This window comes from Phyllobates terribilis, unplaced genomic scaffold, assembly GCF_046119375.1.
Source record: "Phyllobates terribilis strain yellow unplaced genomic scaffold, ASM4611937v1 Scaffold_8__6_contigs__length_399053987, whole genome shotgun sequence".
NCBI classification, from domain to species: domain Eukaryota; kingdom Metazoa; phylum Chordata; class Amphibia; order Anura; family Dendrobatidae; genus Phyllobates; species Phyllobates terribilis.
Window position 1 is genome coordinate 128,048,165 of NW_027362768.1, and position 14,599 is coordinate 128,062,763.

The window sequence follows — 14,599 nt, forward strand, 5'->3', positions numbered from 1 at the left end:
GCAGAGGAGCGTGTGCGGCTTCCGGTGGCCGCAGCCATCTTCCTGAGGCCGTGATCTACAGGAAAATGGCCGCCTGAGCCAGCACATACGCTGACTGAGAGCTCCGGCGGCCATTTCGCTGTAGATCATGGCCTCAGGAAGATGGCCGCTGCCACCGGAAGCCGCACACGCTCCTCTGCCTCACCGCCGGACGCCGCTCACAGCTCGGCACAGGCCCCGGCTCCTCTGCCTCACTGCCGGACGCCGCTCACAGCCCGGCACAGGCCCCAGCCAGGCCCCAGCCTGGCCCAAGACAGGCCCCAGACAGGCTACAGCCAGGCCACAGTCAGACTCAGGCCCCAGTCAGACACCGGCCCCCCAGCATCTCACCTCTTCTGCTGCTGCCGGGTTCCCGAGGCAGGGAACGGAGGGACTTGCAATCCTGCTCCACCACCACCACAACTCACAGCTGCTGGAGCATCAGCTTCATGTATCCAGGGTCTGCAGCATTCCTCCACTTCCCCCGGGTCGGTTTCCTGAAGGACCCTGCCTCCTGTGATCCCCGCTTCACCACCCCCCACCCCAGGTAAGATACCGTACCTATTCAGACTATAAGACGGACCCCATCTTCTAAAAAAATTTTTTCCCTATTTTCCACCCCAAAAGTTGGGGTGTATCTTATGGTCCGGTGCGTATTATAGTCCGAAAAATACGGTACTTCAGTTTGTTTACAAGCTCTATTTGTGCCGGGTTCAGGTCTTAACTTGGGATGTCTTTGTAAAGGTCCTTGAAGTACTGGAGCCAGATGTTGCTGCTCTGGATGTGGGGGTTGTTGCTTTTTCGGTTGGATCCTAGGTGGCTCCATAGTTCCCAAAAGCTGTTGTCTTCAAGGGCATCTTGGAGTTGGAGGAGTTTGGTGGTAATGTAGTTTTGCTTTTTCTTTTTGAGGATGGATTTGTAATTTCGTTGTATGGTGAGGTAGGCTTCTCTCAGAGCGGGGTTGTTTGGGTTTCTGTGTTTTTTATTTGAGGCAGTTCTTAGGGCCTTCCTTATAGCTTTACATTCCTTGTCAAACCAACTGTTGGGATTTTGCTTACTCAGCCTTTTGTTGCTGCATCTTTTCAGGTTGGACATTTCTGCCATGGCATAGAGTATGTCATTAAGGTCCCTTACTGCTAGGTGTATTCCTTCTGGGTTAAGTTCATACACGTTATTATGAAAGCGTTGGGAGTTTATGCTTGATCTCTGGCCCGTTAATGGCATTTGTATATTTTGGTGCCGATATCTTGGACCATTTGAAGGATGGAGGCAAGCTAAAGAGGCATCTATCTATCATCTATCTATCTCATATCTATCATCTATCTATCTCATATCTATTTATCTATCATATATCTATCTTTCATCTATCAATCATCTATCTATTGCATATCTATCATCTATCTATCTATCTATCTATCTATCTATCTATCTATCTATCTATCTATCTATCTATCTCTCATCTACCTATCTACAGTTGAAACCAGAAGTTTACATACACTATATAAAAAGACACATATGCATGTTTTTCTCAATATCTGACATGAAATCAGAATAAATCTTTCCTGTTTTAGGTCAATTAGGATTACCATAATTTATAATATTTGCCAAATGCCAGAATAATTTGAGAGAGAGAATGTTTTAAGGCATTTTTATTACTTACTGCAAAGTCAAAAGTTAAACAGACTAAGATTACTATGCCTTTAAACAATTCTGCACTGCCCATATGATGATGTCATGTGTTTGGAAGCTTCTGATAGGTACAGGATTTTTAAAAATAATTAAACGCATGAAATAGGCCTGGACAGAAATGATGATACTCTTAACTTAATATTTTGTTGAACAACCTTTTGAGGCAATCATTGCAATCAAACGATTCCTGTAACTGTCAATGAGACTTCTGCACCTCTCGACAGGTATTTTGGCCACTCCTCATGAGCAAACTGCTCCAGTTGTCTCGTGTTTGAAGGTTGCTTTTTCCAGACGGCATGTTTCAGCTCTTTCCAAAGATGCTCAATAGGATTTAGGTCAGGGCTCATAGAAGCCACTTCAGAATAGTCCAATGTTTTCCTCTTAGCCATTCTTGGGTGTTTTTAGCTGTGTGTTTTGGGTCATTATCTTGTTGCAAGACCTATGACCTGCGAATGAGACCAAGCTTTCTGACACTGGGCAGCACATTTCTCTCTAGAATCCCTTGATAGTCTTGAGATTTCATTGTACCCTGCACAGATTCAAGACACCCTGTGCCAGATGCAGCAAAGCAGCCCCAGAACATAACAGAGCCTCCTCCATGTTTCACAGTAGGGACAGTGTTCTTTTCTTGATATGCTTCATTTTTCCATCTGTGAACATAGAGCCGATGTGCCTTGCCAAAAACTTCCATTTTTGTCTCATCTGTCCATAGAACATTCTCCCAGAAGATTTGTGGCTTGTCAACATGTAGTTTAGCAAATTCTAGTCTGGCTTTTTTATGATTTTTTTCAAGAATGGTGTTCTCCTTGGTCGTCTCCCATGAAGACCACTTTGGATCAAACAACGACGGATGGTGCGATCTCACACTGATGTTTGAGCTTGAAGTTCACCTTTAATTTCTGTAGAAGTTTTCCTGGGCTGTTACCATTCGTACCATCTTTGATTTGTCATCAATTTTCCTCCTGCGGCCACGTCACAGGAACATCAAGCTGCTTAGAGATGGTCTTATAACCTTTAACATGCTTGTCTATAATTTTCTTTCTAATCTCCTGAGGCAACTCTTTCCTTTGCTTCCTCTGGTCCATGTGGAGTGTGGTACACACCATGTCACCAAACAGCACAGTGAGTATCTGTAGCCCTATATACATGCCCACTGACTGATTACAAGACTGTAGACACCTGTGATGCTAATTAGTGGACACAACTTGATTTAACATGTCCCTTTTGTCACATTATTTTCAGGGGTACCATTATTTCTGTCCAGGCCAATTTCATGAGTTTAATTTTTTTTTAAATTCTGTGGAAGCAGGGTTGAAAAGCAATGTCTGACTTTCATTTGTTCATTTTCATAGATTTTTAATTTATTATTACTTTTGTCAGATTCAAGTTATTTCTGTGACCATTATGGGTTTTTCTTTCATTAAAAAAGGGTACCAACAATTTTGACCATGTGGGTAGCCAATAAAGACACCAGTTATTTTGCATGGAATTTGCTATTGAGTGCTGCCCACATTTTTTTTTAATCTATCTATCTATCTATCTATCTATCTATCTATCTATCTATCTATCTATCTATCTATCTATCTATCTATCTATCTATCTATCTATCTAACACGTTTAATGATTAGCGCTGCTCAAACTGACAGGACCCCCTAATCATTGGAATAAGGGTCTTACATGCTGTTGTAGTTACATGCTGTTGCTTCGTGCTGCTATAGCCACTTGGAAATAGCAGGGTCCCCAGACCTGTCCCGCTGGCCGTATGCCACAATCAGAAAAACTATCAGAACTGAATGCCTCATTTGCACAAAGCTTTGCACAGTACAGTGTCAGTGCGTCAGAACTGGGCCATCTTTTATCTCTTATATTAGTGGATCGGTTCATGGCATTATAGACCTCTGCTTGCAGTCATTGTGTGGTCTATTACATTGCTTCCTTCTGTTCCTGGTTATATCCTCTGGTGATGTTGGTTCATGCTCATTGCTACATTATTGTTGCATTTCACCATACCGTGTTTTTATAAGCAGAGAGATTATATATGATGAATAAACACTTATCAGCCATAATGCTTAAACCGCCAGGCTAATATTGTGTAGGTCACCTTTGTGTCTTCAAAGCAGCTCTGACCCATACAAACTCCAAGGGTGCGGAGATTTCTGTGACGTAAAATTGGTTCCATTCATCTGGATGGGGTTGGTTCAGCTCAGGGGCGTACGTGGAAATCATGAGGCCCTATAGCGGAATTTCTAATTGGACTCACCCCCTAAAAAAATGAATATTCGGCGGGGTCACAGAAGAGCATATCTCACAACTTTGCAGCCCTTACAAAGTAATTTTCCTACTATTGAAGCCCCTAGAGTGTCCTCTCATTGTCCCCACAAAGTAGGATGCAACAAAAGTGACCCCCAAACATAGTATGATGCCCCCACAGTGAATTCCTCCACAGTACCCTACAAATGCACAGTATGATGACCCTACTGTACCCCCCGGGCAAAGTATGTGACCCCAACATAGCCCTCCATACACTATAATGGCCCCAACACAACCCTCCACACAGTATGACGGCCCAAACACAACCCTCCACATAGTATGATGGCCCAAACACAACCCTCCACACAGTATGACGGCCCCAACACAGCCCTCCACACAGTATGATGGCCCCAACACAACCCTCTACAGTGTATAGTGGCTCCACTAGCCATCCAAACAGTATAATGGTCCCCACACAACCCTCCAAACAGCATAATGGCCCCCACACAACCCTCCAAACAGCATAAGGACCCCACACAGGCGTCCACACAGTATGATAGACCACACACAAGCCCTCACACTTTATAATTGCTTGCATACAGTATAATGGCCCCACTAGCCCTATTCCAGTCTAATTTTCCCTCACAAAACCCTAAAACAGTATAATGGCCCCCCACATAGCCCTGCAAACAGAATAATGCCCCCCCCCCCCGTAAAGCCCTGCAAACAATATAATGGCCCCCACATAGCCCTCCATAAAGTGTAATATAAAGGCTCCCACGTAGCCCACCAAATATTATAATGGCCCTACATATAGCTCTCCAAATAGTATGATGGCCCCCACATAGTCCTCCAAATATTATAACGGTCCTCGCAAATATAGTGTAATGCGCCCCCATTGCCCTCCATATAGTATAATGCACCCCAATTGCCCTCTATATAGTATAATGTACCCCCATTGCACTTAATTTAGTATAATGCACCTCCATATAGTATAATGCGCAACACCATGTATTCATTGATTTAAAAAAAAATACTCCCCTTCCCTCGGTCCCCCGCTGGTGTAAAGCTCCGCACATCGCCCGCTGCACTGAGACGTCAGATCTCAGACACCGAGGGATAATGATGGAGGAGGAAGCAGATGACTTTCCTCCTCCATCATTGCTTTCCACTGTATCGGCATCCACAATACAGAAAAAAGGTTTTGCACTAGCGCTGTGTTTGCTATCTTCCAAGCTGCAAACTCAAGAGCACCTTTACCTAAGTGCAGACTAGTGAAGCCAGTAAAAATCTAATGTAAAAAGTTAGATATGCACTAAGAAGTAAATCCAAAACTAAAATATAGAAATGATATCAATATTTCATATGAATATAAACCAATTGGATATATAGGTAAATGTTCCAAAAAAAGGTGTTACCTAAATTTTAGAATGATGATCTTTTTGTTCGCTCCAAATGAACTGTCCTGCAGAGCGTTGCACTTTGCCCAATAGAGATCCTAGCAAATGTCCTGCAGAGCGTTGCACTAGGCTCAGTAGAGATCCTGGAAAAATGTCCTGCAGAGCATTACACTATGCTCAATAGAGATCCTGGCAAATGTCCTGCAGGGCATTGCACTTTGCTCAATAGAAATCTTGGCAAATGTCCTGCAGAGCGTTGCACTATGCTCAATAGAGATCCTGGCAAATGTCTTGCAGAGCGATGCACTTTGCTCGATGGAGATCTTGACAAATGTCATGCAGAGTGTTGCACTATGCTCAATAGAGATCCTGGCAAATGTCCTGCAGAGTGTTGCACTATGCTCAATAGAGATCCTGGCAAATGTCCTGCAGAGTGTTGCACTATGCTCAATAGAGATCCTGGCAAATGTCCTGCAGAGTGTTGCACTATGCTCAATAGAGATCCTGGCAAATGTCCTGTAGAGAGTTGCACTATGCGCAATAGAGATCCTGGCAAATGTCCTGCAGAGTGTTGCACTATGCTCAATAGAGATCCTGGCAAATGTCCTGCAGAGCGTTGTACTTTGCTCGATGGAGATCCTGGCAAATGTCCTGCAGGGCGTTGTATTTTGCTCGATGGAGATCCCAGCAAATGTCCTGCAGAGCGTTGCACTATATTCAATAGAGATCCTGGCAAATGTCCTGCAGAGTATTGCACTTTGCTCGATGGAGATCCCGGCAAATGTCCTGCAGAGCGTTGCACTATGCTTAATAGAGATCCTGGCAAAATGCCAAAAAAGGTCCTTCCCATTGTACTGAGATCTGATGAAGGCGGTCCTAACCGCTGAAACGCGTAAGAAAGGTGCAACGCTCTGCAGGACAGTTAATTTGGAGCAAACAAAAGGATCATCACTCCAAAAGGTAGGAAACACCGTTTTTTGGAACCTTTACCTATATATCCGATTGGTTTATATTCATAAGAAATACTGATATTATTTCTAGATTTTAGTTTTGGATTTACATCCACAATACTTTTGAAATTGCGATACACGGGGGACCTGTTACCGGCTGTGGCATCGGCCCCCCCAACTCACAGGCCCCATATCGGACGTGTGGTCTGCTGCTGTTGGTGGTACGCCACTGAGTTCAAATTAATGGAACAAATATGGCATGTGTGAACATATCGCAATGGTGTCCTATGATGGTATTTGGCACAAGACGTTAGCAGCCGATCCCATTAGTCCTGTAAGTTGTCAGGTGGGCCTCGATGGATCTGATTTGTTTTTTTTTCAGTACATCCCACATTTGAGTGATTGGCTTGAGATTTGGGAAACTTGGAGACCAAGTCATGAACTTGAAGACTTTGTCATGTTCCTTGAACCATTCCTGAAAAGTGTAGTGGGGCATCATCCTGCTGAAAGAGACAACTCACATTGAGTGTCCATGGCATGAAGGGGGGTATGCGGTCTATATGTAGCACCCCGAGGGCTCGGTTGCTACAGAGGTATTGCATCTCAACCTGATGTGCGATATCTCACTCTCAGGTAAGGATGGAGTGTGGATCAGGACCCCGACACCTGCATGCATTACACCACATTTCCGGGGGGCAGGGCGACCGATATGCTCCAAGTAGAGCACTACAGTCCCTGTCCCTGGCTGGAGTGGGGGGAGGGAACACCGAGGAAGGGGGAACCCTGTAGTGCAGGAGCAGGGAGGAAGCAGTTCCTGGGTGCACCTAGAGGGAGGTATAAAAGGTGGGCACCATCTTAGTTCAGTGTTCAGTCTGAGAGAAGAAGTGACAGAGCAGGGCCTCTGTGGAGCTCTGCTCCGGAGGCGGGCCTAGCCTGTGAGGCCCAACCAGTAATGAAAGAGAAGAGAAGTTCAGTTCAGACAGAGAAGAAGAGGGAGCAGGAGGTGGGAGCAGAGGGTCTGCATGGGCTCTGCTCCGCAGGCAGGCCTAAGAGAGAGGCCGGAGCCTGAAGGAAGGAGACGGAAGGAAGAGGAGCGGAGGAGGCTCCAGGAACAAGGAACGAAGGGACCCCAGGGGTGTGGACCGGCGAGTCGCCACCGCACGCCCGAATCTACCTGCGTAGAAGGGTCAGGCCAAAGGGGGAGACCGGTCCCCGAAACTAGTGGAGGCGGGGAACTACCCTCAGCTAGAAACCGGAGGCTGTGACATTTCATGTGGTGCAGCCCCTCTCTACACCCGCTAGGAAGGCACCATATAGGGTCAGGAAGACTGGCGCCAAGTTTACCAAGAGAAGGCCCGAGGCAGCCGGACAGAAGCGAGGTCACTGGCGGGGTATGACAGGCCAGAGAAAGGACACACAAAGGGGGGTCCTGTGAGACTCTCCGGAGATATATGGGAGTCGGCCGAGCCCCTCACCTGGTGAGCACAGCACGACGTGGGCAGCCGTTACCTGCAGAAGTGGTCTGGATAATAAGAACTGTGAGTAAAGACCCTGGACTGCATCACTGACTCTGTGTTGTCACTGCTACTCCTGCACCATCACCCCCATCCTCCGCATACACTGCCCTGAGGCTACACTCCTCCCGGGGGGAGTTGTATTACACTCTGCTGCACCCACAACACCAGCCTCAGCGGTCTGCCCTGCAGCGGCGGTTCATCCTGACCGCGATCCACGGGTGGCATAGTCGGACATTAAATATTATAAAACCACACAAATAGACTGCCATTTCAGTTGACCACCCTGAGCCACGGGATCGGGTCCCCGCCACGCAAGGACTACAACCCCCAGCATCCGCAAAGGGTCCGGTTCCGGGTATCCCCACACACGCACGGCCCAGGGGGCGCGTCATATACAGTGGTTACGTAGGTGGTACATGGCAACGTAACATCCACATCAATGCCAGGACCAATCGCTCAGCGCATCCGCACAGGCACATCTACCCTGCTGACCACATGATATAAAAGAAATCCGAATTCATCAGACCTGGTCACCTTCTTTCATTGCTCCATGGTGCGGCTCTGATGCACAGGTGCCCACTGTAGACGGGCAGCATGGGCAGGTCTGCAGCAACACAGCCCCATATTCAGCAAGCTGCAAAAGGGACAGAACTGGGCTAGGCTTTCTCCCCTTGCTCAGTAATGAGCTTTGGGCACTAGTTCACTGGTTGTCATACCCTGGACCACATTTGGAAGGTGCTAACCATTGCATACAGGAAACGAGACCCTCAAGACCCCTCGTTATGTAGATGCTCTGACCTAGTCGACTAACCTTCACAATCTGACTCTTTTCATAGTTGTTCATTTCTTTAAATTCTCCCATTTTTCCTGCACCCAACACGAGAAGTGACTGTTCACTTCCTGCCTAAGACTGTGCGCACACAATGAGTTTTTGGTGAGTTTTTGACGCTGCGTATTTTCACTGCGTCAAAAGTTCCAACAAAGTGGATGGGATTTTTCCCCATACAAGTGCATTAGATGCAGAAAATCCGCACATGCATTTTAGCTTCGAAAACGTGTTAAAAACACACTCAAAAGTACAGTGAAAAATGCAAGTAACCTAATTTACATAATAGGTGCAGAAAATCTGAAAAATCAAAAACTCACCAAAAGCTCATTGTGGGAACATAGCCTTAAGGCCCCGTCACACTTAGCGACGCTGCAACGATTCCGACAACGATACGACCTGTCAGGGATCGTTGCTGCGTCGCTATGTGGTCGCTGGTGAGCTGTCAAACAGGCAGGCTCACCTACGATCAGGGGAGCAGCGACATCGTGGAAAGAATCTTTCCACGATGTCCTGCTCCTGGATACCAGCCTGCTGAAGCAGGAGCAGGCTGGTAACCATGATAAACATCGGGTTACTAGGGGCACACGCGAACCTAGTAACCCGTTGTTTATCATGGTTACCACTCTGCTACGGTGAGCGGGAGGTTACCGCTCACTTTAGCAGGCTCGTAACCATGATAAACAGCGGGTTACTAAGTGCGCGTGTGCCCCTAGTAACCCGATGTTTATCATGGTTACCAGCCTGATCGCTGCTCCCGCTGGTCACACACAGCAACCAAAAAATGGTCCAGGACACTTTGCAGCGATCAGTGACCTCACAGCAGGGGCCTGATCGCTGCAAAGTGTCACACATAGCGACATCGCTGGTGAGGTCGCTGTTGCGTCACCAAAACCGTGACACAGCAGCGATCTCGCTATGTGAGACGGGGGCTTAAGGGTATGTGCACACAGTGTATTTTTGATGCATTTTTTTTTTCCTCCATACGTTTGTTGCGTAAAAACACATCATTTTACAGTACCAGCAAAGTGAATGAGATTTCTGAAATCTTATGCACACATTGCTTATTTTTTCCTTGCAGATTTGAAGCAGTTTCACATCGATTCTTTCAGCATTTTTCACCCATTTCAATAGAGGGAGGAAAAAACGAATCAAAAGCACACTTTTTTATGTAGTGTCTTTCCTGCCAACACTCCAGTATTTGCAGCAAATTTTTCTGCTGCAAATACTGAACATGTGCACATGCCCTTAGGTCTCGTTCACACGTTCAGTATTTGGTCAGTATTTTCGATCAGTATTTGTAAGCCAAAACCAGGAGTGGAACAATCAGAGGAAAAGTATAATAGAAACACGTCACCACTTCTGTATTTATCACCCACTCCTGGTTTTGGCTTACAAATACTGACCAAATACTGAACATGGCCTTAGAGTGTGTTCACACTGAGTTTTTTTGTTGAGTTTTTGGAGCAGAAACTCTCTAACACACCCTAATATATCGCAGCCCTTGGGTTCTAACATTATGGCCGATCAGTGTATCTCACATGAAGACCATATATCACCAGAAAGAAGCGTATTCTTGATAATCAATAATATGGGACAGGCGCGATATTCCAAGGGGTCGTTCAGCCTTTCACCCATATACAAAGGCAGATGATGGCGGGGCTCAGCACACGGTCTCAGCCATTCACAATCAGCCTAAACCCAGCTGTGCCCCCTGACACAGAATATCTAATGCAATCTTCTGATGTTGGCGGTCCTCCCTCGCTGATGGTCACCCTAACCTCTGTAATCATGGCTGCAGATAGCCGCCTTGTATTTATAGGCTGTGTTTGTTATAGTCTAATACAGATACTCTTACGTCCTGCGCTGTCGAACGTCTTCTCCGCAGCCTTGAAAATGCAATCCCAGCAATGCAGGCTTTATCCTTGGAAGTAGTGAGATAGCTGGAAGCCGTCACCGCCGCGATGCTCAGAATGTCAAGAAGGATTCAGAGACAGAAGCCAAGTTTAACAGTCAGGAACATTTATTCCGGGGTTAGGCTTAATTACATTTAAAGCGGCCCTGTCACCATGAATTAGCATTTTCCGAATCAATAGTCAAGAAATACTTTTTTATTATAGCAGCCATTAACTCCAGAAATTTCCATTTTAAGGCTGTTTACTATTATTTGGTCTCATCTTTCTCCTGTGCAAGAAATTCAGTTTTGGTGATTCAGGGAATTTTTTTGGTGTGTTTTTAGACACGGGTGAAATAATTGTACCTGGACCCAGTACTCATCCACCATCTTACTGGTTTTGACCATTGTGTGCTTTATATACTAGATTCCTGTCCGCTATATATTTGATTGTAGCGCTCAGATTACAATGTCCACTCCCCCATCCTCAAACCATTAGGTCATATTCACTGTGCCTTCTGACTAGGGATGAGCGGACCCATGAAAGTTCAGGTTCTGGTACCCGACCAAACTTTAGTCCAAAGTTCAGTTTGGGTACTAGAACTTTACTCAAGTTTGAACCTGAACCCAAACCCCATTGAAATATATGGAAACCCGAATTTTGAAGCTGAAAAATTCTCTCTTCCGGACGTCCCCCGGAACTCCAAACATTAAAACAGACTTCCAGGAGAAGTCCGTGCTCGCAGTTCAGTGCCCCGGTACGAACTCCGAACTTTAAAGTTCAGGTTCACTCATCTCTACTCCTGACATACTGATAGTCTGTATGTCCATCAACATTGCTTCAGCTCTATATATAGTTACAATAAAAAATATTCCACTTCCATTGTAAATTAGGATTGTTAACACAAGTTAAAACTTTCTATTTGCGATAAACCAATCAAACGAGAACAATTCAAATAGCTCAATACAACTAATATAACAAGAGGTTTCTCCAAATTCATCACAAAATACAACTTTTACGGGCTTATGGAGTTTCAGAATTATTCATCTCCCGGAACAGAATCCCTCATAAGAGCGCACATTTGTAAATCAGGTGCTGTCTCAAGTACAACTGATGTTAAAAATCATGGGCTTCATTATTTAAAATCAGGTGTGCTTGAGATAAAACACATCAAATACCTGGACTGGCTAGGGGCTTGTTCATTGTGACATTTGATTGCATGTTAGAAATATGGCAACAGAGTAGTCCAAAAAATTAAGAGAAAAGAGCTTCAACAAATAAGGAAAAAGATACAAAAAGCAAAGGCAGTGAATGTTCCTAGAAATCCATATGGAAGCAGAATTCACAAGTTCAAAATTACAGGAGCACAGGCTGCACTACTTGGATGTGGCAGAAAGAGAAAGTGATCACCAGCTGCCACCAGATCCCTGAGGAATCAAGTGGTCAAAACATTTCAAGAGACTGCAAAAGACCTACAGCAAGATCTGGTGGCTGAAGGCACTGAGGTTTCAGTCTGCACAATAAGGCACACACTAAAATGGTAACGTTTTCCATACCCGAACTCTAAGACATATGCCTCTACTGATCTATAAGCACAAGAATAGTCAGCTCCATTATGCTCAAAACCTAATAAATAAGACACAGAAATTGAGGGATTCTGTTCTCTGGAACAATGAAACAAACTGGAACTTCTCTGGGCCTTGGGATCAGTGATATGTGTAGAGGAGGAAGAATGAAGCTTATGCTTAAAAGAACAGCCTGGCTACGGTGAAGCATGTCAGTGGCTCAGTGATGCCTACAGTGAAGCATGTTGGTATCTCCATGATGCCTAAATTGAAGCATGGTTGTGGCCCACAGTCAAATGCTGGTTCCGTGATGCTCTTGTGTTATCTGGCTTCTTCTGGCACTGGAAACCTGCAAGTTGTAGAGGGCAAATCAATCAAGTATCAGGAAATCATAGGAGAAAACTTCATGCCTTCTGCGAGGAGCCCAAAGCTTTTACATCATTGGACCTTCCAACAGCAGAATGATCTCAAGCATACCTTAAAGTCCACCAAAGCCTGGTTTCAGAAGAAGTCCTGGAAGATTCTGAAGAGGCCATCACAGTTACTTAATTTGAAAGCCATAAAAAAATATATGGTGGCATTTGAAGAAGATGACTGCAGCATGCAAATCCAAGTATTTTAGTAAATGAGACACCATTGCCTATGAGGAATGGGCTAAGATTCCTCAGGAACACTGCCAGAAGCTGGTGTCTGGCTATACATCACGTATGCAGCAGGTTATAACAGCCAGAAATTATCTACTAAGTACTAAAGATGCTTGTCATGAAGGGGTAAATAATTCAGAGACCGCAGAAGTCGGTAAAAGTGACATTTTGTGCTTAATTTGAAGGAACCCCTTTTTATACTAATTGTGTTGAGATATTTAAATTGTTCTATCTATGTATAATTATGGATACAACTAGTGTTTGGCTCATATGAACAGGGCTCATTTGTCATTTTTAGATTTCCTTTCTTACTCTAAACTATTTTTGTCTTTTTTTTTTCTTCACTTTTTGTATTTGTATTGTATTGTATTGTAATGATGGGAGATAAAAATTAATGCTATACATGTAAGAACAAATTGACCATCTGAGTAGTGCCTGAAGGTCCATGATCAGAGGAAGACCTTAGCACATCAGTCAAATTGTATTCCTTAATGTTCAGTTACATGGGACTGATACTCAGAGGATTCTCCACAGCAGAAAATCTGCAGTGAAAGGATTTTGGGATTTTTCCACCTGTAAAACCACATTGAATTTGCTACATCAAAACATACCACCGAAGTGCTTACAAAAAGTAAAATAAAAAATAAGATGCTGCCAAGTGTATGAATGTGGTAGATGGTAAGTGGTCCTCAGGAGCACACACCGCTCTCAATCCATGTATGTAGGAAGAAATTCATAACATTTGTGTGCGAGTATATGTTTTAAAATAACTTTTTGGAACTTTGTAGCAGGCCTGCAAAGTTTAGAGAGTGCATTAAGCACGCTCGGACTGGCCCATAGGAGAGCAGGTGAATGCCCCGGTGGGCCCCTCTGAAGGAGTGCTATTGAACTGTGCTAATACGCTTGATTCAATATTTACAGAGAAAGGCAACATCTAATCATTCATGATACAAACAATTCTGTTTAAGATTACATTGAAACACAAGTACATTTTGTACTTGGGTGAGTTTATTTTTGCTTGTAGCTGAATCTAGTCCCTAGATTCAATTTTACTGGTGAGCCCTTGCTACCCTAGTCCAACAGTGGTATGAAGAATGGGATAGAGAAGGGGTCTTAATGAGTGTCGGAAATACTTGAGAGGAGGTCAATGACAGTTATCAAACTCTCTGTCATTGTACACATAGGTCATATCATCAGTATGACGTGATCGAAGACTGCTCCCAGCCAAAAATGATTGGTCCTAACGCCAACCTCATTTGTCTTTAGCTGAACCTTTGGAGCCCTGTTGTGTTAGGGGCCCAAAATTGAGTCAGAACCTGATCCAACCAGACATACTCTGCTATTGTGGAGACCTAGACATTAGTAATGATCAGTGAAATACACCCATATGGTGACCTTACACGTCTAAAGATTCACCTCCGCATGGTAGGTGACACAAGTTATGAAGAGAATACGGAGACATTTGTTGTACTGAATTTCCTTGACTAATTTTACTGTTCTCACGAGTAATCAGTGATAATTATATTTATCTTTACCAGACGATTTGGCACCAAGTGTACAGCCTGCCAACAAGGAATCCCCCCAACCCAAGTGGTACGGAAAGCCCAAGACTTTGTGTATCATCTACACTGCTTCTCCTGCATCATCTGCAGTCGACAGCTGGCCACCGGAGATGAGTTTTACCTGATGGAGGATGGACGGTTAGTCTGTAAAGAGGATTACGAGACCGCCAAGCAGAATGGTGAGACATTGCTTATCTTATGCAGGAACTGATACCTTTTTTATTTTTGAGGTTATAAGTTTCATCTCATGTTGGTAGGAAGTCATGTAAGAAATATTGATTTT

The 14,599-nt window shown here is 44.6% G+C and overlaps 1 protein-coding gene across 1 annotated transcript in view; it reads left to right on the forward strand.

Moving 5' to 3' along the window:
* LHX4 (LIM homeobox 4) overlaps positions 1 to 14,599 on the forward strand; it is an 87,615-nt gene that overhangs the window by 56,812 nt on the left and 16,204 nt on the right. The window contains exon 3 of the mRNA XM_073642605.1: positions 14,293 to 14,495. Within this exon, the coding sequence (XP_073498706.1) occupies positions 14,293 to 14,495 (203 nt within the window). The remainder of the gene's footprint in view (positions 1 to 14,292; positions 14,496 to 14,599) is intronic.